This window comes from Eptatretus burgeri, chromosome 12, assembly GCF_056783735.1.
Source record: "Eptatretus burgeri isolate ZD-2024b chromosome 12, Ebu_testis_v1, whole genome shotgun sequence".
NCBI classification, from domain to species: domain Eukaryota; kingdom Metazoa; phylum Chordata; class Myxini; order Myxiniformes; family Myxinidae; genus Eptatretus; species Eptatretus burgeri.
The window spans coordinates 90359341-90385143 of NC_140972.1; the positions used below are offsets into that span (position 1 = coordinate 90359341).

Genomic DNA, 25803 nt, shown 5'->3' on the forward strand with positions numbered 1-25803 from the left:
TAATTTTATAGTAACAGTGAGCTGATACTCAAGGTTACCCACGTTTTGGGTGGTATGAGGCATATATCTGTGTAATATAAAAGCGAAATCTTTAACGTTTTTTTTGAAATATCACGTACACAAGCCAAGTTACGGAGATGATTGCCATGGCAATAGAATTCAGCCAATCACAGCCATGATCTCATGAGGTTGAGATAATGTCATGAGGAATAGATATCTGCAACATGAAAGCTTAAGGTTCAACAGTTTTTGAAATATCGTGAACATACAAATACATGAACGGTTGATCGGTCGGTTGGTCAGAGCTCATTTTAATGTCCCTCATCTCCGACATTGTGGGAGGGGTGAGGGATAAAAATTAAAGCTGCCAAGACAATGTGATTATGACTACATTCCTAACTGGAAGGGCACTCGGTGGAGCGCATACCTCCGCTACGTAATGCCTGATCCACGAGAACATATTGGGCCCAATACATTTTTTAAGATATCGTGCTTTATATCGTTTTTGGCCCTATCTCTCAATGGTGAAGAATCACTTTAAAAATTCTAGTAGTAGGATCCGGATTCGGATCTTCACCTAAATCTAATGAGTTTGTCCTTGTCACACACCCAACCTGTCCACAAAATTTAATCCGGATCCATCCACAATGTTTTGAGATAGCCTACACACACACACACACACACACACACACACACACACACACACACACACACACACACACACACACACACACACACACACACACACAGAGAAGAGAGAAGAGAGAAGAGAGAAGAGAGAAGAGAGAAGAGAGAAGAGAGAAGAGAGAAGAGAGATAGATTAGCAGTTAGCAAAAAGAATGTTCTGCTTTTGGAACAAAACACACACACACACACACACACACACACACACACACACACACACACACACACACACACACACACACACACACACACACACACACACACACGTGCTTGGCCAACATCGGCAATTTTTCAGGAATCGGCAGGTTAGAGTTAGTGTGATTACCAGCTACAGTATTTACTGCAAACAGTACAACCCAGAAACCTTGAGTAGCTTTCATCGAAAAACAACATTGCATTTATGGAGATGTTTCAGGGATATGTTCACAAACATTATTCTTCCTAAACAGCTGTGTGTGATGGGTGGAAAACAATTTGGCTCGGTAATTTAGAAAACAATTTGGCTCGGTAACACGTTATTACGGCAAACGGCTCAGAAATCGGATGTTGTTTCACAACATCTCGCTCAGAATGACGGAGCACGAACCACTCACTCAGGTTGGCAGAGCACGAACCACTCGCTCAGGGTGATGGAGCACGAACCACTCCCTCAGGGTGACGGAGCACGAAACACTCACTCAGGTCGACAGAGCACAAACCACTCCCTCAGGGTGACGGAGCACGAACCACTCCCTCAGGGTGACGGAGCACGAACCACTCCCTCCGGGTGACGGAGCACGAACCACTCCTTCCGGGTGACGGAGCACGAACCACTCTCTCAGGGTGACGGAGCACGAACCACTCCCTCAGGGTGACGGAGCACGAACTACTCCCTCAGGGGGACGGAGCACGAACCACTCCCTCAGGGTGACGGAGCACGAACCACTCCCTCAGGGTGACGGAGCACGAACCACTCCCTCAGGGTGACGGAGCACGAACCACTCCCTCAGGGTGACGGAGCACGAACCACTCCCTCAGGGTGACGGAGCACGAACCACTCCCTCAGGGTGACGGAGCACGAACCACTCCTTCAGGGTGACGGAGCACGAACCACTCCCTCAGGGTGACGGAGCACGAACCACTCCCTCCCGGTGACGGAGCACGAACCACTCCCTGCGGGTGACGGAGCACGAACCACACCCTCCGGGTGACGGAGCATGAACCACTCCCTCAGGGTGACGGAGCACGAACCACTCCCTCAGGGTGACGGAGCACGAACCACTCCCTCAGGGTGACGGAGCACGAACCACTCCCTCAGGGTGACGGAGCACGAACCACTCCCTCAGGGTGACGGAGCACGAACCACTCCCTCAGGGTGACGCACCACGAACCACTCCCTCCGGGTGACGGAGCACGAACCACTCCCTCAGGGTGACGGAGAACGAACCACTCCCTCAGGGTGACGGAGCACGAACCACTCCCTCAGGGTGACGGAGCACGAACCACTCCCTCCCGGTGACGGAGCACGAACCACTCCCTGCGGGTGACGGAGCACGAACCACTCCCTCAGGGTGACGGAGCACGAACCACTCCCTCAGGGTGACGGAGCACGAACTACTCCCTCAGGGTGACGGAGCACGAACCACTCCCTCAGGGTGACGGAGCACGAACCACTCCCTCAGGGTGACGGAGCACGAACCACTCCCTCAGGGTGACGGAGCACGAACCACTCCCTCAGGGTGACGGAGCACGAACCACTCCCTCAGGGTGACGGAGCACGAACCACTCCCTCAGGGTGACGGAGCACGAACCACTCCCTCAGGGTGACGGAGCACGAACCACTCCCTCAGGGTGACGGAGCACGAACCACTCCCTCAGGGTGACGGAGCACGAACCACTCCCTCCCGGTGACGGAGCACGAACCACTCCCTGCGGGTGACGGAGCACGAACCACACCCTCCGGGTGACGGAGCATGAACCACTCCCTCAGGGTGACGGAGCACGAACCACTCCCTCAGGGTGACGGAGCACGAACCACTCCCTCAGGGCGACGGAGCACGAACCACTCCCTCAGGGTGACGGAGCACGAACCACTCCCTCAGGGTGACGCACCACGAACCACTCCCTCCGGGTGACGGAGCATGAACCACTCGCTCAAGGTGACGGAGCACGGTACTACTATCGACAATAGGCACTCGGCAAGTGGCTGAAGCACTCCAATTCAATGGTTGATAAGGAACGGCTGGCCAGGCTGTCGCTGTATACCATAAAGGATCCCTTTAACTTTAAAGCTGTCTTCACCAGGCACGCAGCAGTTAATGAAATAAAATGAACTATAAATCCACCATCTTGCCTGCTCATCTGTGCGCATGTCACGTTGTACACTGCTTCGGGGTTCGCGCAACTTGATAACTTTTTTTTTTCAAAGCGTCCGTTTTTCACCAGATTTGCTCTGATTCTCTGCAGAGCACCTCGTGAAACTTCCGAAGATATAGACACACATCTGGCAGCTGCTATAGATAGGCAGTCCCTCTGGGGGACAGGGCATGAGGTCCAGTAGTGAATGCATTAAATCATACAGCTCAATGAAGCTCGTTAATTTTGGCACGTTGCTAAATTTTTTGTTCACTCAATATAATTCTCCATACAGTAGAAAAATATACGTTTATTGCTTTGGAAATTTCACATTTCCTTTTGTATATATGGAGAAGGAGGGAACATAGCCTTGCCTGCTTAAAGTAAATAGGTGTATCGGCTTAGTTATAAGACTCGTTATTTCTATAAATTATCAGATTTCACAACAGATTTCAACACTTATTTAGTCAGGACGATATCCGATCCTCAAAACCGAAATATTATTTCGATGATATCCTTTAAGTAGTCCGTGAGAGTAGATCGTGGAAAACCGTGTCATGTAATTCATGAAATCGCTCCAAGCTAATTAGAAAACTATAGTACTTACAAAAGCAATGTGGACAGCGATTCATAGCTGTGATAAACAGTCATTCAATAATATGAGTGAGGAAAGCAAAAAAAAAACACTATCATGAAGAAATCGTTGCGGCCTGTTCCAAGTCAAGGCATGGTTGAGCAGGCCAAAAAAACATGGCGGCTTCATACCTCAGCGAGGTTACCCAGGAAACGCCTCAAGACCCCGGAGAGCGAGGTGGCTGTGGATCGTCTGATGAAGGATATAATTAAATAATGCCATTAATTATCTTCAAAAAGGGGTGCTTTAATTAACCCAAACACCTAATTTTTCACTCTGCACTTCCTTGGAGTTTTATTAGTGGGCATGCAAAGTTTCAGGCTGATAGATTTTATAGTTTTGGAGTTATGGAGAAGACACACACTGACGTGTGTGTGTGTGTGTGTGTGTGTGTGTGTGTGTGTGTGTGTGTGTGTGTGTGTGTGTGTGTGTGTGTGTGTGTGTGTGTGTGTGTGTGTGTGTGTGTGTGTGTGTGTGTGTGTCTGTATATGTGTATATATATAATTTTGGTGATCACTTGCAACCCATTCAATAATGATCTCTCATCTTCATTGTCCTCGTCAGTCCCCTGTAATCTCTCTCTATCCTCTCCTCGGACAATAAAATCAATCTTCGTTGTCGTCTTCCCAATCCCATATCTTAACTTCCTCCCCACACCATATCCCAACCTCAACACCACTGATCCCCATTCCGTCCTTCTCCTCCTTCTCCTCATCACCCCCCCCCCCCCCGCTTAAACAAATGTTCAACATAATTTGCATATGGACCCCATCCTCACATTTACCTCAGTCCTGTGCACACCATCATCATCATCTAATCCTTCACGTCATCCCTCACCTCATCCATCACGTCATCCCACAACGTTCTCCTCAGTACTAAACATGTTTTTATTTCCTTTCCATCCGTTGCTTCATTCCGTTTCCTTTCCTCACCCAAAAGGCCCGAATATTTACACTCCTTCGCCACACCTTCCCTTCATTGCCCTCCCTCGATCTCCATTCCATCTCCTCCCTCCTCACCGCCCATCGGGAGTCAGTCATGGCGCGTCATTCTCTCACCCGGACGCTGCGGACTACATTTCCGGCCGCTCTCTCCAAACCTCGGTCTCGATCGGTCCACCAGTTCTTGTGAGGCGAGCGGTGCATCCTGTAGTAGTAGTAGTAGTAGTAGTAGTAGTAGTAGTAGTAGTAGTAGTAGTAGTAGTAGTAGTAGTAGTAGTAGTAGTAGTAGTAGTAGTGGCGCAGATGTGGCAGAGGCAGCACACAGACAGCGATTTCATGCGCACCATGGATAACCGCGCGGCAGGGACGGCGCTCCGAGCAAGAGCGTGAAGAAATACATTTCATATCAATTTCTACGACGAAGAGAATCAAAATAATCACAAAAATAACTGTTCCTCGCATTGATGAATTGTCGTCGTCCCTTTTTCCAGGAGGCGGTCCGCCTCAGCATGGAGCTGTCTGGGGCCGAAGACGGGCCGGTCGGATTGACCGGATCGGCCCGGAAGGCCATGGACGGACTACCGCGGGACAGCGAGAGCTTCGTGTCCCAGGACTCCGGTGTTACTCACCTCGAGGGCATGCAGGGAGCCTTCTTACAGCTGAATGGAGTCCGGTGAGTGCGTGATCCACTTCCGTGCGTTGTCATTGAGGAACGTACTTGTGATGCCACTTGTCAGTAGTTTCATGTTCCACACGTCACCGAGAGATAACATGATGATTATTCGTGCCGTTTGCATACACACTAGTCATTTTGATCGACTATTGATACTTCTATATCGGCCGCAAGTATTCCCCACTCCCCCCCCCCCCCCCGGGGGGAACGCTTCTGGCCCAGGTGTTTCACGAACCGGCCGGCCAGTCCTGACGGTTCAGTTCAGTTTATCTCCATCCCTCAATCAATCGAACACAAAATACAAGATACGTACAGGTGATCATATTATGGGAACAGGACAGGTAACCTGGATAAAAGCATGGCTTGTAAAAAAAAATTCTGGTCCCTATGAGTCGACGGCAAAGGATTGTGATTAACAAGCTCAAATGAGCTGAGATCCTCGTCCTCTTAATGATGACGTCATAAAAACGAATATGACGTCATTGTGATGTATCAGGTTTGCTATAAATTATCTGTGCTAATGCCCGGCTTGATTCCCGCAAACAAAATTCAAACAGCTCGCCTAGTTTCGGAGATAATGGTATCGGCGATTTCCATTAGCGGCGATATTATGATATGACGTCAACTTTTTTTCTAGGAAGAATTCCCAAAATCGGAGATGGTTACTGCCTGCGCGTGGGCTTTCTGCATATACATGGCAAGTTTCACGAAGATCCGATGAAAACTCTGGGTTGTGAAACAAAAAAATGTCAAAAAATAGGAATGACGTCATAAAAATTGATATGACGTCATGGTGATGTATCATATGTGGGGTAATTCATCTCTGCTAATGCCCTGTTCGATTCCCGCAAACAGAATTCAAAAAGCTTCCCCAGTTTCGGAGATAATTTTTTAGGCGATTTCCATTAGCAGAGATATTTTGACGTCATAACTTTTTTTCTAGGAGGAATTTTCAAAATCGGAGATGGTTACTGTCTGCGCAGGGTATATTTACATATATACGCCAAGTTTCAGGAAGTTTCAATGAAAACTGGAGGCTGTGAAACAAAAAAGTCCACAAGAACAACAACGTGAGTAAGACTTAGAGATCCTCCACCAGGATCTAAAAAATATGAAAAGACAGAAAGAAAGAAACATTTTCGAAATATGATATCTGTAAAAGAATAATCAGGAGGTGGACAAATCGAATCGAGAACAGAGAGGGGACACAAATGAGGGATGGTGGTGTCGGAGAACGGATCAGCTGGTTTGGAATACATAGTTTGTATTAACCTCACAGTATCGCTCATTACTCATGTATTACCAGTGATAACTACGTATATCAATCAGTTATATACTTCTCTAATAATCAACTTTTGAGATTGTGTTTGAAGCTGTTGACATCAATGGTTTGCCGAAGGCTCACGTCAAGGGATTTCCATGCATAACTTTGGTCCAGTGTAAATAAGAGTTTTATTTGCAAAGGAAGTTCTTGTTTGTTGTAAATGCTAGATACCAGCTTGTCTTGATAGATAATTATCAATTATTTGATTTATTTATTTATTTTCAACAAAATAATTTAGCAAAAGTTTATTGGACATCTCATTTCGATTCATTTGGAACATTAGTACCTAACCTTAAATTAAAAATGTATAGTTCTTTTTTTTTTTCAGAACATTTCAATGTGCTTGTGAACCTTTACTGCATATAATTCTCATAACACTTTTTAATTTTTTTTTGTAAAACCAAAATTTTGTGCAGGCTGGCAGGATGGCCTCCAGGTATGCACACTCATGCATCTAAGCTGTCTAGCCTGGGTTTGAATCCTGACCCTGCTATAAACGGTCATCCCTTAGTGTCACATGCAGGGTGATTCATCAATGTGTGTGCTGTCCCTTGGATGGACGTGAAGCTGGGGGTCCCTTCTGCCGGTATTAGTTTGTGGATGTTGAAGAGCCCACAGTGTCCTTCGTGAAGAGTAGGAGAGCTATGGCCAGCACAATGGCGAAATTCCAAGTTTCTGCGTCGGAGTGGCGACCCGACCAAGATTGTACTCCATAGCCATTGAAACTGCCTCGGCAGTCCAATGTGCTAAGGGAGAGAGAGAGAGAGGGAGAGAGGGAGAGAGGGAGAGAGGGAGAGAGGGAGAGAGGGAGAGAGGGAGAGAGGGAGAGAGGGAGAGAAGAGAAGAGAAGAGAAGAGAAGAGAAGAGAAGAGAAGAGAAGAGAAAAGAAGAGAAGAGAAGGTGTGTGTGTGTGTGTGTGTATGTGTGTGTGTGTGTGTGTGTGTGTGTGTGTGTGTGTGTGTGTGTGTGTGTGTGTGTGTGTGTGTGTGTGTGTGTGTGTGTGTGTGTGTGTGTGTGTGTTTTATCTATCTAAGTTTAAGAAGTTGCTCCCAAACAACTATGTCATTATTCAATTGATACAATATCAAGGTGGAATATCATATAAGAAGAACTCATTGAGGGAAATAATATTTAAACTTATTTATGGCACCAATATTTCAAGAAATGGGTTTGCATCAAGTAACAATATCTATTTCAATGTCAATTCTTCATCAACCAAGAGAACCCTCAAGGCGATGTACTTGTATCATCAAATAAAATAGTTCCAATGAAGCACAGAGACCGAGTTTCTGAAAAACATAAAATAGGTTTTCTCTTATTTAATAACAATCTATTTGCCTTCAGCCACTGAGAAACATGCTGATGCTCTATATCGAGAGTATCCAATGAAATATTTACATCACGCTGAGGATAAAAAGGGAAGAATCATCAGCAAATAGACAGCACATCAGAGGCTTTATGACAATGATCAATATATATGACAAACGAAAGGGGGGCCAAGGGTAGATCCTTGTGGAACTGCACAAGCCACTGATCTCATCTTGGATTCCAACCCATTTAATATACCACAAATTGTTTTCTGTTTAACAGGTAGCTGTTAAACCGTTCCAAGGCTATTCCTGTAATTACCCCACACACGAGAAACGAAAACGAAACCCGGGGTTAAAACATCTGTTTACAATCGAGGAATAGCTTATTTCATTTGAATGCTATATTTTGAACAAGAATTGGAAAACAGACCTGTAGTTTCACAGTACTTTGACCCAGTACTGAATTCGACCCAATTGCACATGTGTGGAGGAGTGAGATAATTTTTTTTACTCTGCTGTCTGTCTGGCAAACAAACGAAAATTGAAAATCATTCCAAACAGGAAACTTACTGTTTAAAACGACATCATAGGGTCATGTATAAGACTGCTTCAATAGTGCTAAACTTCCAGAATTTTTTGATAACAATCTTTAAAATCATTCTTTTTAATTGATTTGAAGTATATATTTGAACACTCTGTGGGGTATCATGCTCTGTAAACTCACGAGTTCCACCAATTTGATAATTTGTACAAAATAATGTTTTAGTCTATTGTATCAATTGCCCTCGAGAAGTCCAGGAAAGCACCAATTGTGTTTGCAAATTGATCAATTGCTTGTGCCACTTTGTCGATGTATATTAATGAGGGATGTGTGGTGGTGTTGCAAATCGAAAACCAAATTGCTAATTACAAAAAAAATATTAGATTGCTTTTGAAATTTTACAGTTCGTATACGAACAATTTTTAAAAAAGTATTGTTGATAAGAGTCAATAATGAAATTGGACGATAATTATTGATAATGTCTTGTGGGTCACCATTCTTGAACATTGGTTTAACTTCAGCAATTTTCATTTATCTCAGTTGAAAATGTTGAAAAAGTTGAAAAAAACCATCGCATAATAATTAATAACCATTCCTTTCACGCTGTGAGGCGCATCGTGATGCCGAGGCAGTTTCATTGGCTAAGGAGTACAGACCTGGACGGGTCGCCACTCCGACGCAGGATACTCAAATGGCTTATTACCCCAGTAAGATGGTACTCACTCATTTGGCTGACGTCGCAAGGATGACAGGCTGAGTCAACCCACCTGGTATTAATTCAACAGCTCGAAGGGGGCTCAAACCCAGGACCCTAAGATCTTAAGGCAGCCACCTTGATCATTAAGATAAACACCAAACTTACACTATTACAGAGGGACAAATTTATTATAAACACTCGTGGTTGAATAATTTCAAGTAAAACAATTTTTAAGAGGATATTATTTATTCCATCATTTCCTGCACTCTTTATTTTCAAAACTTTCTCCAACATTCTTTCACTCATTTTCATCAGTAGGAGTGAAAAATATAATTAATTCAAATTTGGGTCCCCCAAAAAGTCAGCAATCAATTTCTTTATAGTGTGAATATTTTTACGAATTTTTGCCCAATATAAATTGAGGAATTATTTAAATGCTCCATTATAGCATTTGCATATTCAATTATGCCTGGTGTTGGCTTAATGGTTAGGGTGGTGGGCTTGGGATCCTGCTCAGTTGTTGAATTAATACCAGGTGGGGTTAACTCAGCCTGTCATCCTTCTGAGGTTGGCAAAATGAGTGCCAGCATGCTGGTATCCTGTGTCGGAGTAGCGACCCGTCCAGGATTGTGTCCAATAGCCAAGGAGACTGCTTCGGCAGCACTAACGCTCTGCACTGAGTCTGGTCCCAATGTATTGGATGGATATTCAATGAAAGCATCATTGATCTTGGATGTTGCAATGGAAGTATCTTTTTTTTTTTTCTTTCCAAGCACACCATTCATTCTTTTCAAAGTACTATTTATATAATTTTGATGTTCAGCTATTTGCCTTGTAAAATAATCCCTTTTTTCCCTTCGGTAAATGCATGAAATTTGGCAAAACGTTTGACTGAAGGTGAGAGTTATTTGTAATTTGTTCATGTTGCCAGCGATAACTCACCTCTTTACAAAAGACATTATTGGATATTTAATGTCCACCAACTAATGCCAACAGATGAGACATCCAGCTTAACATCCTTCCGAGGGATTGCGTCCACATTGATGTATCGCCCTGCATGCAAAACACCAGGGTGACAGTTTATACCTGAGTCGAGATTCAAACAAAGACGAGTGTATACACCACTAGAGTATCCTGTCGGACAACTCGTTTAAAAAAAAAGAGAAGAGTTACAGTTGTATAATTGTTTTGGTTTATAATGGTTGTAAATGCATTATTTTCATAAACCTGAGATAGTTGACTGATTGGTGGTGTGCTTACGACACTGCTCTTGCAATGACACCACTGTTGATTATATTGTTGCATCAACTCTGGATTGTTTATTATACTTAATGTTATTAAATGATTATTATTATTATTACAACTGTAGCAACCTTGGATGATATTTTGAGGCTTTTTCATTTAAAATAAAATAGATAAGGAAACACATATATTCTTATTTTGTAATTAAACTTGACTTGACCTCTGAGATTATATTTTTCATCACAAAGTTCAAATGAAATGCTGAGGCCTTGATGGGTTGTCTTTTTCAAACAAATTTCACAACCAGGATGGTTCATAACGACTTCATTGAATGTATAAATTATTGTTTTGTTTTGAAAGTTTTAATGACTCAGCAAATTTTGAAGACATACATCCATTCCTTTCCTCCTCATTCTCCTTGCTTTGTCTCATGAATTCCTAGCTCGCTAAACGGCACAGAATCATCAACCGGTGGATGCTTAGAGCCAGGAGTGCAGGAGGCTGGACCAGATGGAGAGCGGCTGTCATCACACAAAGCAAGCAACTCCCTGCCGAGCGGCATGATACCAGCAACTGCTTTAAGGGCATCTAAAGCTTCAACCTTTCCCCGAGGAGCCTACGACTCTGGGAGCCTCCCACTGCACTTTGGGAAGTCCAGACATGGTGCTGAAACATTGGTAACAGATCCAAGCTCGGCATCTCGTTCTAGCCTTTCTAGCCTCGACTCGGAGCTGTCTGCCACGTTGGAAAGTACCAGCTGTGGAGCTGCAGGCTTGGGGGAATGCGATGATAATGGGGAGCTGTGCACACGGCCTGGATCTTGTGGAGACTTGGCAGGGGCTATGCCTTGGCTGGATGACATAAAGGAGCTGACATTGAATAACCCTGAGGAAGGGGAGCCAAGAGAGTTGTCCATGCAGGAGATTGAGGTTGCACATGGAGCAGAAGACAAGCGCAAAAGATCTGGCTTTGCGAGTTTCATTGCAAGGTAGGTGGCTATCTGGCCTTAACTATTTTTCCCTTTCTCCCCCTTGAGTTTGTGCTACTGGCATGTAGCATGTGCTACAGCCGGTACCTGCTTCTTGACTTAAATATCTTTCTCTCCTTGTCTTGGTCTGTTTCATATAATTATTCCATCTATATGCAGTTTCTTTCCATATGTAAGTGACTGACATTGAGTAAATGTCTCAATTCCAAGAAGAAGACTTCCACAAGCTGAGTGGTCTCCGTAACCCCCAGAGCCATTGTGGGTTGGACCTTTTCAACAGAGTTGTTTGCCTATCAACCATCAAAAAGAAGCAATGTAATGCATTCAAAAATTTTTTTCTGTGTACCAGAATTGAAAATGTAGGAAATGATGAAAATGCAGGTGAGATTTACCTGAAATACATCTGGGATTCACAATATTGTATGTATGCTTCTTTCACTGGTCAACATAAAGTGAAAGAGTTAACCACCTAATAATAATTAACTGGGATTTGCAGAGATGGAGCATCTCAGTGAATGGCCAACCAATGTGACTTATCCAGCACATTCCAGACACAATTGTCTCAAATGTTATGACAACAGCAATGTTAAAGTTTTGTGTTGTCCATTGGTATTTCAATGTCATAGTTTACATTCTTTAACCTCATAATTAATCTGTTATTGTTGTGATTTGTAAGTTTCTCGAATGATCATCAAGTCTCATACTTTTGCTGACATGCTCCGATATCCACATTGCTAGGCCACATTCACGTATACCTGAATAAGCTCCTCCTTCTTCAACTATGAGGAGGAGGAGATTGAGACCATACTCTGTGCAGAGCATTGGTGCTGCTTAAGCAGTCTCCTTGGTTATTGGGCACAATCCTGGATGGGTCGCCACTCCGACACAGTATACCAGCATGCTGGCACTCATTTTGCCGACCTCGGAAGGATGACAGGCCAAGTTAACCCCACCTGGTATTAATTCAACAGCTGAGCGGGATTCAAACTCAGGACCCCAGGATCCAAAGTCCACCACCCTAACCATTAAGCCAACACCAGGCATTTCAACTAGGTGATAGTTCAAGATAAAAAGAGCACTTCTTTTTTGCAAACATGATTTTATATTTTACAGATGGTTCCAATTATTCACTTTATTTGCACAGTTGAATGAGGCAATCAAGACATGTCCGACGTCCAATTGATCCTTTGTCGAAAGGTGCCTTGTTTGTGTTAATTCTAAACTGATGCTTGAGACCTTGAGGGCCGAATTTACGAAAGGCGCTTACTCTTGGAGAGCATCTTGCTAACACACACCTCACCCTTAAACATTGACCAAAAAATCATCGGCGCACAGCGAATCACCCACCGAGATAGCAGGGAGAGAACGGAGGGAGATAAACAGCAGATTAGTCTGTGAAACACTGCAGGTATCTCCAACATCCAGATGAAATAAAGCACTTTCATCGAATCGCAGTGTCGTGGACAATTGTTGGGGGGGATTCAGTGCATTGCTCATCGTAGGTTGATCCAGGTCATCTTGCACTAGATTCAGCAGCCAACAAAATAATTTCTTTGAGAGTCTGTAACTCCAGATAAATTTGATTATTGTCATGCTTCTCCAGAGGATTGCATCTGCATGTGTACTTAAAGATTCCCAATGCATGTCGGCAAACTGCCCTGTTCCTATCCTCTTCTGCCTCCTCTTGAGCTAATTCAAGCACTCTGAATACATCCATATTCATCTTCCCATGTAAACTACCAAAAAAATTTCATGCAAGCTACCGACTACCCATAAGTCACATAATGCTTCAAGGCCTTAAACACACTCTTAAACATGCCCTTGCCGAAGTGTAGAAGTTTCACTGTTATTTGAATGCTTGTGATTACGTTTTGATCTGCATTACATAATCGCTCTTTGGCGATTGGCGATTAACACTGAATGTGATCATCTGACGATTAGCGATTCTACAGGTGTGTAGTCTGACCTGTTAACCACAACTCTCAAATGCCTTTCAAAAATTCGGCCCCAAGTTTAAACTTTGATGCAGCTCTTGATTCCGGAGTCTGATTTAAGAAAGTGAGGTGTTTGGGGTCCAGGAGGGGGAGTTTGTGCATGGGGATAGGTGTCGGCTCAAAATCTGTTTCTCGTAAACTGCAATAATGCATCAGATCTCCAAACATGTTTGATGCAGATTATAGTTTGAATGTTATTATTATTAGTTTGGATTTTGGATGGACTGAGGTCGTGGTTTCAGTGTCTTTTGCATTGATCAAGGCTATTTTTGGTATTGTTACGTTCCACACGCTGGGGTATAATCAGTTTTCTTGATCCTGTCTATGCTCGTTATTATCTGAATTTGTTTTCACATTTGTTATTTGGTAACCTTTCATTGCAAGGTAGGTGACTGGACAAGATCAAATCTAGCCTTAACTATTTTGCCTTTTATCCCCCTTGTGTCTACACTACTGGCATGTAGCTTGTACTTCTTCCTGGTTTAAATATCTTTAACTCCTTGCCTGGCTCTCTGTTTCATATAATTCTTACATCTGAAGTAAATTTGGAATAATACTGAATTCCAACTAAATTTTCTGTGGGCGATGGCTGAATGAAGCAAACTGGAAAACTGATTCAAGCTGACTGGCTGGCCCGCTAGCTAAACCCACCGAACATGAACGGGTTGGTGCACCTCGGGAGGAGTCGTGTGGAACTGTCTTAAGTTCCCTGACGACTATATTCCCATTCAAAACAAAGTTGAAAGTTCCTTATGTACAAAATACAACATGCGAAATGAAGTCGCAAGTTCAAAATGTACTCCACGAACCCACGACATGGAAATTATGCAAATAATCTGCAAGAATCGTGGATATATGCAGGAGGCCTCGGCAGGAAGACGCAACGCGAGATATTTAGTCTCTACGGGCGGAAAGGTGAAAGCCTCGTTCGAACACAAACAGGATGGTAGAGAAAATACTCTGCAGTATAATTTGCACAAGCACACTGAAAATAGGTTGCATAAATGTTAAATGCGATGGAGTTCATGGAAGGAGAAAATCCACAAAGAATAATAGAGTATGACAAGTATCGCCGATGTATTTGCATGCGATTAGTGAATTGCCAGCGGATTATAAACGGAGTCCTCTGAACGTCTGGGAAAGAAAACAGTGAGGGACTGTAGGTTGACTATCCTAACGCTGTGTGCTTGACTGAACGAAGATCTCCTTCCGAGAAATGTCCATATCTTCCTTTTTCAACGAAATTGCCACCAGGTTTACGGAAAACTACTGGAAGTTGATCGCTTGTTCCTTCCTGCAAAACCACGCTCAGAAATGGGAACAAATTATCCGATGTACGAGTTGAGCTTACGTAGAGTCGGACACAGGTGTTGTACGCTGAGCAAGTAGATATGTTTTGACTAGAAAGTTTGTGAGCTGGTGTTATCAAATTAATTCAGACTGAGCAGCTTACTCGTGGCAAAAAATTGTGCATGCAATTACGAATGATGAAATCTAAAAGACACCACACATCTACACAGTTTCTTCTCATGTATAAATGACTGACATCAATTTAGAAAAAAAAAAAGTCTCCATTCTAAGCAATGGATTTTTACTAGCTGAGTCACATCCTTGAATGTGTCACCTGGATAATTTCCATAATTTTGCACAATGTAAAACACTGATGGTTTCAAAATCAAAATACTGAAATATAAATCTAAGATTTTCTGTTTCATCGATGGTGGTATAATAGCATTGTGTAGAAGTGGCTGCTCACGTACAATTTTCCTTATTAACCTCCGCCATCGAAGATGGACGAAGGTTACTGTTTTCACCCCTGTCTGTTTGTTTGTTTGTTTGTGAACAGTATTACGGAAAAACTCCTGGACGGATTTCGACGAAACTTGGTGGGGGGATTGGATATGGTCCAAGGATCATGCTACTAGATTTTGGACTTGGTCCAAAGTCCAATATGGCCGCTATGGTGGCCATTTTGAAAAAATATTTGAATTTTTGTTTTTGCATTTCTACATGTTTTGAGTGATTTCCAACCCAAAAAAAATTTGTTAGAGAAAAAAACAACAAAATTTAGCAACTTTTTTTCAAAAAAATTTCGATTTTATTTGAAAAATATTTGAATTTTTTTTTTTTGCATTTCTACATGTTTAAAGTGATTTCCAACCCGAAAAAAAAATTGTTAGAGAAAAAAAACAACAAAATTTAGCAACTTTTTTTCAAAAAAATTTCCATTTTATTTGAAAAATATTTGAATTTTTTTTTTTTGCATTTCTACATGGTTTAAGTGATTTCCAACTTCCTCCCCAAAAAATTTGTTAGAGAAAAAAAAAAAATTTTGCAACTTTTTTTTCAAAAAAATTTCGATTTTTTTTTTTTTTTTTTTTTGGCATTTCTACATGCGCGTCGATCTAGTTTAGTTTGTTCAATCGTGGTCCAGTAGAGTCTGATCCGTTTTGACCTACAATGAATAGGACATCAGGTTCACTTAAGTGACCCAGCAGTATTGGCGGCGGAGGTTTTGCACTCTACCGAGTGCTCCCCCTCTAGTTTCAAAATGGCTCGCTAAATAGTGGGTGGATTTTCGAATGAACAACCGCCTGTGCTTTAACTCAGCAAATTGTTTACAACTTTGGAGGACATTATGTTTGTTTTTGATTTGGGTGAGTAAGCTTGCCATTGTCATTCTGTTAGGGTTATCTACAGGGGGACAAGTGAATATACAGGGTAGACCATAAAAAAGGGCAATATTCGTATCTTGCCGAGACTTTCTTAGTAATGCAGTTGTGAATGAATTTCAAATTGCCTATGATACAAAGTTGTTGTCTTTTTTTTACAGGTACAATATTAAAAATAATGGGCCAATTTAACGTTGGGAAGCACATCTTCATTTAAAATAGGTAAATTGAAACAAAGTCAACGAAGAGTGTGCAGATAGCATTTCGGAGAAGATTCTCAGCATCTCGTGTACCTGCTTACAAAACAATAAAGGCATTATTGTGAAAGATGAAAGATACTATTTCATTGCAAAACACGCAAAAGTGTGGTTCAGGACATCGTGTCCCTGTCCCAGAGACTATGTGAGGTGTACAAACAACACATGGAGGGAAATCCACGCAAACGAACGAGACGAGTCTCAGTTGAAACAGGAATCAGTCGCATATCATTACAATGAATAATGATGGGAGCCATTGGGCTTTTTCCTTCCAAATTCCACCTTTTCCAGGTACTTCATTAAAGTGATCACAGAAGACGGGATGGATTTTGTAATCGCTTTTCTGAAGCAATGGAAACTGATCACAGAAGTATCAATGACATCATTTTATCTGATAAGTGCCATATTTACATTAATGGGATGATGAATAAACAGAATTGCAGATTTTGGGAATTGGAAAAGCCACAAGAAGAGGAGGAAGCAGCACTTCACTCTGAAAATCACCGTCTTGTTGTGGATTGAGTCCATCACAAATCTACGGTCACTGTTTTTGAAGACCCTACCACCAAAACATCAGTAACTGTGACATCAGATCCTGATCTTCACATGCTGCGGACTTACCTATGGAACAGGTTGAGAATTAATGAAAATCTGTAGTTTCAAGAAGATGGAGCCACAACCAACACCTCCAATGAATGTCTTCCTTGGTTGAGGGAATGATTTCCTGCTCACCTTGTCAGTCACAGAACTGAATTCCCTTGGTCCTCCACATCCCCTGACTTGTCACCGCTGGATTTTATTTTATTTTATTTTATGGGAACTAGTCAAAGGGAGAGTGTTTCAGTTGAAAGCAACCACAATTGTTGATTTGAAAGATGCAGTTATTCAGATTGTCTCAGGAGTTATGCAAAACACCCTTCAAAAAGTGATGCGAAACCTGTTGCAACTTTTAAGATATTGTATAAAATAGAGGTCGGGTCACTTTGAGCAGTTGGTTTAAGTAACTTATTGAAACTTGTGCAAGCATTTTCATATTAAAAGTTCTTCCAAATCTATCATTGGTGCTGAGTTAACGATTTTGTTTTATTTACCTTTTTAATGGCCCACCCTGTATAGGAATCCGTATGTCCCCTGTTCTTCCTATGCTCCAATTCCTTTGTCTGATCTCGTACTGGTGAGAGTCAACATCTCTGGGGCTGTTGTCCGAGGACCGCCTCAGTGACGGCGAGTCTGGCAGTTCACTCAGGCTCACTGGCAGGGACTGCAAGCTGCCATGTCACTTCAGAACTGGTGTCCTATCTCGGTCTTCAATTATATTAATGCGGCGCGAGAATTTTTCTTCAAACACCTGCTCTTTCTTATGCACGCATTCATTGCATCTCATATGCAGTCATCATAACCCATCCTTTCGCCCATGGTACACTGAATCCCGTGGTGGTGCATTTGCCTGGAAACAAGTTGCCTTCTCTTCTTGGAAGGCAAATTTGACTGAGTGGAAACTCAGATCATTCCACAAAGCCCTCAACAAGTGTGTCCACTTAGGAGAGTCAGAAAACAACGTATGGCCAGCTTCAAGGCTGAACTCTCAAACACGTCTCATTCCTCAAAGACCTGATGGTGCCTGCTTAAGTCGGTCTCCAGAGTGTGGCCCCACAGCCGACTCCACTTGTGCGAAGATCAAATGTTTCGCACTTGTTTCTTTGCTTCCAAATATTTGTTCCCAACCCATCGTTCCCATATACACCCGACTCGGTCACACCAATTCCTCTTGGATTCTATGTATTTTTCCCCTGAGAAGCTGAAGTTCCTGGCGACCAAGCTTTTAGGTCGGACTTTTAAATCGGCCATCCTTCATGAGGTTGGAGGCGAGATGACCCACGTACCATGGCTACTATTGATAGTGTTAATTTTATCGCGTTAATTACTATCATACACTGTAGGGTGATTGTAGCACAAACAAATATAATGCAACAGTAATCGGATGACATTAAAACAATGGCGTGAGCTTACATTTATTTCTGTAACATCAGTAAAGGTCAGAAACAAATTTAGACAAATTTGGTACTCGGTCCCATCCCCACTCCTCCTCCTCCTCGCCTCAACCCCAGTGAACTGAAATCTATGAACTGATGGATTGATCATTTCACATTATCAACGTGAACTCGAAGCTATCAAACAGGACAACTGCTTTAATGTACTCCCCACCACCTCCTCGCCAGTTTTCTTCTTCCAGCACAAGCCTTTCATCTCACAAAATCCGTGGAGGATGCGTACGTCCATACATCCATACATACATGATTTAAAGAATGTGTTCATTGTGGACATTTATGACATTGGCAGGACTCGAATAGGCAGCTTTGTGAAATTAGGTAAATGGTAAATATCGAGTCCTTGTCGTAAACGATGACTTGATGTGGCGTTGCTGGAGCACAGTCATGATGGGCCACATGGCCTCCTGCTGTGTCCAAGTCCCTCGTGTTTCCTTCTGTAAAACAAACGACTCTCGATGTCCATCTACAAGTCAAAAATGCACGAATCCTCTGTCGAATGGAAATGAGAACTACATCTCCAACATTACATTCACTCAACACATCACTTTGTGTTCTTTCATAAAACATCTGGACTTGCAAAGAATAGCAATTTATTTTTTTTGTTTTGTTTACCTGTGGGGAGATAAATTGTGCAGGTAAATGCACAGTCCATCCAAGGTTCAATCTGCTCGGGACTGTTTGATCATTGTTTTGTACAAGAATTGACGAGAGCTCTCGGTGGAAGGAGCGGGAGCCAATTACATTTTCCTTTTCATCGCTCTTTTTGTGCCAGGAGGCGCTTTGGTGTTGTGCAGAAAAACAGCTCGAAATCAAAGCCACATGTGGGGAAGAATTCAGTTATGAAGCAGTCTTGATGTTGAGGAAATTTATTGTGTTCGCTTAAAAGACGGCGGGGATGATGCCAGTGAACGCGATTGCATAAATTGTTACGAACAGCAGAATTAGTCATTTTTATGTTTTTTTTTTTAAGTTTTCCTTTGATAGAGTGGAATGGTTGATGTAAATTGGTGTTATGGCACTTGGAATCCAGTACATGCATGATTATTACAGGGGGGGATATCGTAATGGGATCTGTTTGTCTGTCCATCACGCAATCACTTCCTAAGCGGTTGTGCAGAACTTCACCAAACTTGGTAGTTATGCATCACCACATGGCACGAAGGTGCAAGAGCAGTGTCACTTTTGGCCCCCGTCCCCTGCGGTGAGGCAAATGGCCAGATAGGCCGACTTAAAAATGCAACAATAGGCACATTAAACAATTTTTTTTTAAATGAAACTTGAATATGAAATCATCATTGAGAGACCCATGAAATATGTAACAATTTTTTTTGGGGGGGGGGGATTTAACCCCAGATTCATCCCCCAGGGGTGAGGACTTAAGGTCACAGGGGTCAAAATGAGGGGAACAAGCTCAAATGAGCTAAGATCCTCGTCCTCTTAATGATGATGTCAGAAAAACGAATATGATGTCATTGTGATGTATCAGGTTTGCGATAAATTATTATCTGTGCTAATGCCCGGCTTGATTCCCACAAACAAAATTCAAACAGCTTGCCGAGTTTCGGAGGTAATGGTATCTGCGATTTCCATTAGCAGCGATATGACGTCAACTTTTTTTCTCGGAAGAATTTCCAAAATCGGAGATGGTTACTGCCTGCGGGTGGGCTTTCTGCATATACATGGCAAGTTTCACGAAGATCCGATGAAAACTCTGGGTTGTGAAACAAAAAATAGGAATGACGTCATAAAAATTGATATGACGTCATAGTGATGTATCATATGTGCGGTAATTCATCTCTGCTAATGCCCTGTTCGATTCCCGCAAACAGAATTCAAAAAGCTTGCCTAGTTTCGGAGATAATTTTTGCCGATTTCCATTAGCGGAGATATTTTGACGTCATAACTTTTTTTCTGGGAGGAATTTTCAAAATCGGAGATGGTTACTGTCTGCGCAGGGTATTTTTTACATATATATGCCAAGTTTCAGGAAGTTTCGATGAAAACTGTAGGCTGTGAAACAAAAAAGTCCACAAGAAGAAGATGAAAAACAACAACGTGAGTAAGAGTTAGAGATCCTCCACGAGGATCTAAAAAAAGTTAACTCAAAACTTGATATTGGGTCATTCCTGGTGGGACTTTTTGTCATCTTTCAACTCTGATTTGGGTAGGAAGCTTTGGGATTTGCGATGGCGCGCCATCGACTTCGCTCTAGTTTTGTTGTTTTGTCAAATAATCATTTAGTATTTGCAACGTTAAAGTAACAAACAGAGAAATGTATAGATGGACAAACTGCCAGAAACTGAGAGCTCAAAGAACACCTTACCCCATGCAGTGTTGAGATAAGCATAATAATGATAATAATATAATTGGAGAGAAAAATATAATACAACAAGAACATGGGCGCAGTTTACGAGCGGTAAATTTGATGAGTTGTGATGACGTAAAATGCCGTAATATGTTGTCCAAGTACTGCTAAACGGGACGGTTTTGTAAGTGGAAAGAAGGTGAATTGTGTTCGTGCATCCAAGTATATAATTCAATTGAAATAAAGTAAAGGTTTTGGAGGTTGTCGGAAAGAAATTCTCGAATTTACTGCTGTTGATGCAGCGTCTTTTACACCACCTTATTTCACATGTTACATTCGTTCTTCGTGCCTGTTGTTTGTGTCCTTTATGACATCCTTAAAAACAGTAAGTCTCTGGGTTTGAATGATTTTCAATTTTGTTTGACTGCCAGACAGACAGATATAGTAAAATATAATCTCTCTCTCTCTCTCTCTGCACAGGTGCAAGTACTGCTAAACTACAGGTTCGTCTTCTGATTAATTTTGCGATTGGTGTTCAAAATATAACATTGAATTGAAAATACGTTGTTCCTCGATCGCAAACTGACATTTGTAGATAGATGGACAGACAGACAAAGTGAACCAATTGCTGAATCCCACTTTTCACTTCGCGTGCGTGGGGTAACTAGTAACTTACCGTGCGTCATAAGCAGTCATCGTTGTTGTACAATGGCACGGCGGAGTGGCGAGTAGAATCATGCCTGAGCATATTGTGGTCTTGAAGTCATGGACAGCTGTGTGACTGCCCCTTGAGGGGTTTGCCTGGTTTCCATCACCCGACTGTGACTGTTGGATGGTCACAACTCCCCGAGTACAATTCCCCCATACTCTAACCTCCTGAGTAATGCATTGTGAATGGACTCTTAGAATTACAAGCACTCCTAAGATGCATTGCTGGTTAAAAGTGTTGCCTTTTGTACCGGAACGGATCTGATGAATCACCAATATATTCTTTGAAAGGGGGTTTTGCAGGCATTGTCTGGTTTGTACACATTTGTATACAACTAGATGAGACCCTTGATCGGAAATGGTTTGTTTTTCATCAACTTCCTCTTTTTGTTTTTCTTTTTTTTTAATGAACTTGCTGGATGTGATCATGTTTCAGCCTGTCCCCCATGAAGTGGGATACGGGTCTTGCAGTCGCTTGTGTGTCGTTGGTTGTTATCCCCATATACGGGTTTCAGAAGATGTAACGGAGCCCTCCCAGGTCTCAAAGTATCCACCTCCATGGTGAAGATCTGTGTCTGTCTGTGTCTGTCTGTCTGTCTGTCCAGGCCATAACTTTTTTCCCATTTGAGCATTTATCAAAAAATTCTCAACAAACTTTATGAGAATATGGAGAACAGTAATTAATAAAATTTACATTTTTGGGGTTTTGTTTAGCTTTTGTTTTCATCATGTTTAGTTTGAATACAAAGTGGATGCGGATGGGCTTTGCATTTTGAGATGCTTTCTAATTACTTATTAATTACTTTCACAATACCACTGGTAAGAGTGCTCGGCTTAATACACACAACATTCCCAACTCGTCGTATTTTAACCTCCACCACCGAAGGTGAAGGAGGTTATGTTTTCACCCCTTTCTGTTGGGTAGTCGATCTTGTCGAAAAAAATATTTTTTCAAAAAAATTCTTTTTTGAAATTTGTTCTACCCTTATTATCACTTTTTCCGTCGATATGTTTGTCCCTCTGTTCGGTCCAGTGCTCCGTTAATACAATGGCGATTTGGATGAAACTTGGTTGGTAGGTTTATACCATGACCTAGTTGTGTGCAAATGAGAACCGTTGCTATGGACCCATCCGTTGCCTAGCAACGGGACTTTGAAATTTTTTGAAATTTTTGAAAAATCATAAAAAATTATTTTTTTCAAAAATCAAAAATTGGGCCACGAGGGATTGTGGGCAGTACATTCAGCCATATTGTCAAAAATTTCCAGCCGGATCCTATGAAAACTGTCGGAGAAGATAGACTTTGAATGAACCCTGGTCAAAAACAATAAAAAACCAAGTTTGTTCTATCTCAGAGACTATGAGTCAGATATACATGAAACTGGTATGGTAGGTTCATGGTATGTCCTAGTTATGTGTGAGAAAGAACTGTTGCTACAGACCCCTCCGTTGCCGAGCAACGGCCGAAAAACCTCTAAATGTGGGGGTATTTTAACGAAAAAACAATCTGCAGCATTAAGCCTTGAAGCTAGAATCATGAATTTTATTGTGCTTAATCCTCAGGTCATTCCCCATCGAAGGGGCCCATCGCGACTACCCATGTCCGCCTACCGGCTTGTCTGTTTGTCTGTTACTTGCAAAATCAAAATTTTTTCAACTATATTGGTGAGTCGATCTTGTTATTTTATCTGTCTGTCTGTTTGTTTGTCTGTCTGTCCTTTTATCGTCTACAGGTCACAATTTTAATCCGATCTTCACAAAACTTCACCACCTGGCAGAGTTTGTCATGAAGAAGCTTATTGTTTTTGAGGTCAAAAGGTCAACATCGGCCAAAGGTCAACAACTAAGGTGAGATTTCTGAAGTCCTCAATTTTCATCTGATTCACTTGAAATTTGAATAGGTGTTGCATATTTGGTAATTGAATTCAACCACCAATTATTTTAGAGGTCAAATTTTTTTTCTGGATTTTGCAAGTATCGTGCTCTGCACGTCGTCTTCTTCTTGTTTGTCTGTATGTTTGTGTGCAGGATATCTCAAAAATTTGTGGGTGGATTCGGATGAAATTTAGTTGGCAGGTTAGGTGTGCGGCAATGACGATCTGATTAGATTTTCGTGAAGATCTGGATCCAGATCCGACGACCAGAATTATTTTAAGTGATTCTTCACCATTGAGAGATGGGGCCAAAAATGATATCCCAAAAAGTTGTGGACGGATTCGGATGAAACTTGGTGGACAGGTTGGGTGTGTGACCACGACAAATTGATTTGATTTTGGTGAAGTTCCGAATCCGGATCTGAATACAAGGTTTATTTAATTTTCAAAGTGATTCTTCACCATTCAGAGATGTGGCCAAAAACTCTAATATAGCATGATATTTCATAAATGTATTGGGTCCAATATGTTCTCGTCTCGTAAATCAGGCATTACGTGGTGGAGGTATGAACTCTACCGAGTGCCCTTCTTTTTTTTTTTTTTTTTTTTTTTTTTTTTTTGTATACCTTGGTCGAGGCTCGTATGAGAGCTAACACACAACTCACAGCAAGGAGGCATGAGACAAGAGGGGCGGGAGTGGAAGGAACAAAACAGTGGGGAACAGACACAGGTGAACTGTGGAAGGGAGAGGGATGGGGATGGGGCGGGGAACATGGCGAGGGGAAGATGGACATTAAAGGGACTTTCAGGAAGGAAAGCAGGAGAATTGAAGGAAGTGGGCTTGGGTGGATTATCGGGGGTAGAAAAGATCGAGGATTTGGATGGGGGAAGATAAGAGGTGGTGGTGAACAGCTGTTTTGAAAGCCTGGAGGGAAGAATGGGAAAGAATAGAGTGAGGAAGTTTATTCCAAAGGCGGGAAAAAGAGGAATGAAAGAGTGAAGATGAGCAGTGATTCGTGATTTTGGTAGTTTTACCAGAAGGGGTTGTTGGCGGACCTTGAGCGCCCTGTGGAAATGTGGTTGGGACAAATCACAGAGAGAGCAGGGGGGCAAGGCTGGAGAGGAGTCGGTAGAAGACAGAAAGACCACCGACCAACCTGCGGTGATTGAGTGAGAGGCCCAAAGACTCAGCTTCATTGCGGGAGATGCCAATGATCTTAAAAGCCCTGGTTTCGACAGCGTGAAGTCGAGAAAGGTGGGAGGCAGGAGCACCAGCCCAGAGGGGAGAGCAGTACTCCATCAGGCTATGGACAAAAGCTTTGTAAGTGGTCAGGAGCTCAAGAGGGCCGAGGAAGGACTTTGCACGACGGAGGATTCCCAGTCGGCGACTGGCTTTTGAGGCAAGGTTGGAAATGTGACTTTCCCAGGAAAGGTCATGGCAGATAGTGAGACCCAGAAGCTTGAAAGAAAAGACTTCTTCCAGAGGATTGTTGAGAAAGTGGATGGGGGGTTTTGTAAACGGTCCTTTCGAAGAGACATAGTGAGAGTGTGAGATTTGTCTGGATTGAAAGACATGTTCCACGTGTTGGACCAGTTTGTGATTTTATCCAGATCTGCAGTGAGCGAAGAAGCTGCTGCTTGCCGGTCTGAGGGATGACAGATGGTACGGCAGAGGGTGGAGTCATCGGCAAAGAGAAATAGAGGATTTTCCAGAGAGTCCGAGAGATCATTGATGAAAACCAGAAAAAGAACAGGGCCCAGAACGCTACCTTGAGGAACTCCAGCCTGCACAGGAAGAGGGGATGAAAGAACTCCATTTAGGGCCACACGTTGACTGCGACAGGAGAGGAAGTCTGCGAGCCATGAGTGGAGATGGCCTTGAATACCATGGGAAGAGAGTTTGGTGAGTAGGGCAGGGTGCCAGACTGTGTCAAAAGCACGTGATATGTCCAGGGATACGGCTCGGATTTCCTGTCTGGCATTGAGGACCTCCATCCATTGATGGGAGAGCAGTAGCAGCATATCTAGGGTAGAGTGACCTGGTCTGAAACCAAATTGATGATTGGAAATCAAGCCATTGGAGAAGAGGAAGGATTTCATGTCTGAAGCGATGATGGATTCCATAACCTTGCTGATGATTGGGAGAAGGCTGATTGGTCTATAGTTACAGGGATCTGTTTTTGCACCTTTTTATGCAGGGCAGTGATGTTAGCAGATTTCCAAGCAGATGGCAGATGACCTTGGGAAAATGAGAGGGTGAATAGAACATAGTATACAATATACAATATGTATACAAGTATACAATATACAATACAGTATAGTATACAATATACAATATATAATTCTAGTATACAATATGTTATTGATATTTTTAATGTCGTATTTGCAAAAAAAGACAGTTCTCTGCTGTATCGGTGCTACATTGATATATCTATACATGATCAAAGTAGAATACTTTCATGGTTTATACCAGCTTATTCTGATTGCACCAATGTCAGCTGTACACTGAATATTCAAATACAATATTTAACAAGAAAAAGAGCAATCGGAGATTGCAGCCCCTCGCCAGGACTT

At 42.5% G+C, this 25803-nt stretch overlaps 2 protein-coding genes across 15 annotated transcripts in view; one reads left to right on the forward strand and one right to left on the reverse strand.

The window, feature by feature from the left end:
• LOC147016117 (uncharacterized) overlaps window positions 1-5657 on the reverse strand; it is a 68838-nt gene extending 63181 nt beyond the window's left edge. For 4 of the 14 annotated variants that reach the window (XR_015050005.1, XR_015050003.1, XR_015050004.1 and 1 more), the window contains exons 1-2: window positions 4437-4648; window positions 3784-3844 (exon numbers count right to left, since the gene is read on the reverse strand). Coding sequence is in view for 1 of the 14 variants with exons in the window: in XM_085848847.1 (XP_085704973.1) it covers window positions 3784-3844; window positions 4437-4465 (90 nt within the window). In the remaining 13 variants the exon portion in view is untranslated. Of the gene's footprint in view, window positions 1-3783; window positions 3845-4436; window positions 4649-5222 lie in introns of those variants that run through there. The other 10 variants (XR_015050015.1, XR_015050013.1, XR_015050012.1 and 7 more) reach the window with 7 other exon arrangements.
• Window positions 4975-25803, forward strand: part of LOC147016118 (TBC1 domain family member 12-like) — a 102036-nt gene continuing 81207 nt past the window's right edge. Inside the window, exons 1-2 of the mRNA XM_085848844.1 lie at window positions 4975-5266; window positions 10823-11368. Coding sequence (XP_085704970.1) covers window positions 5058-5266; window positions 10823-11368 — 755 coding nt within the window. The 5' untranslated portion in view covers window positions 4975-5057. The remainder of the gene's footprint in view (window positions 5267-10822; window positions 11369-25803) is intronic.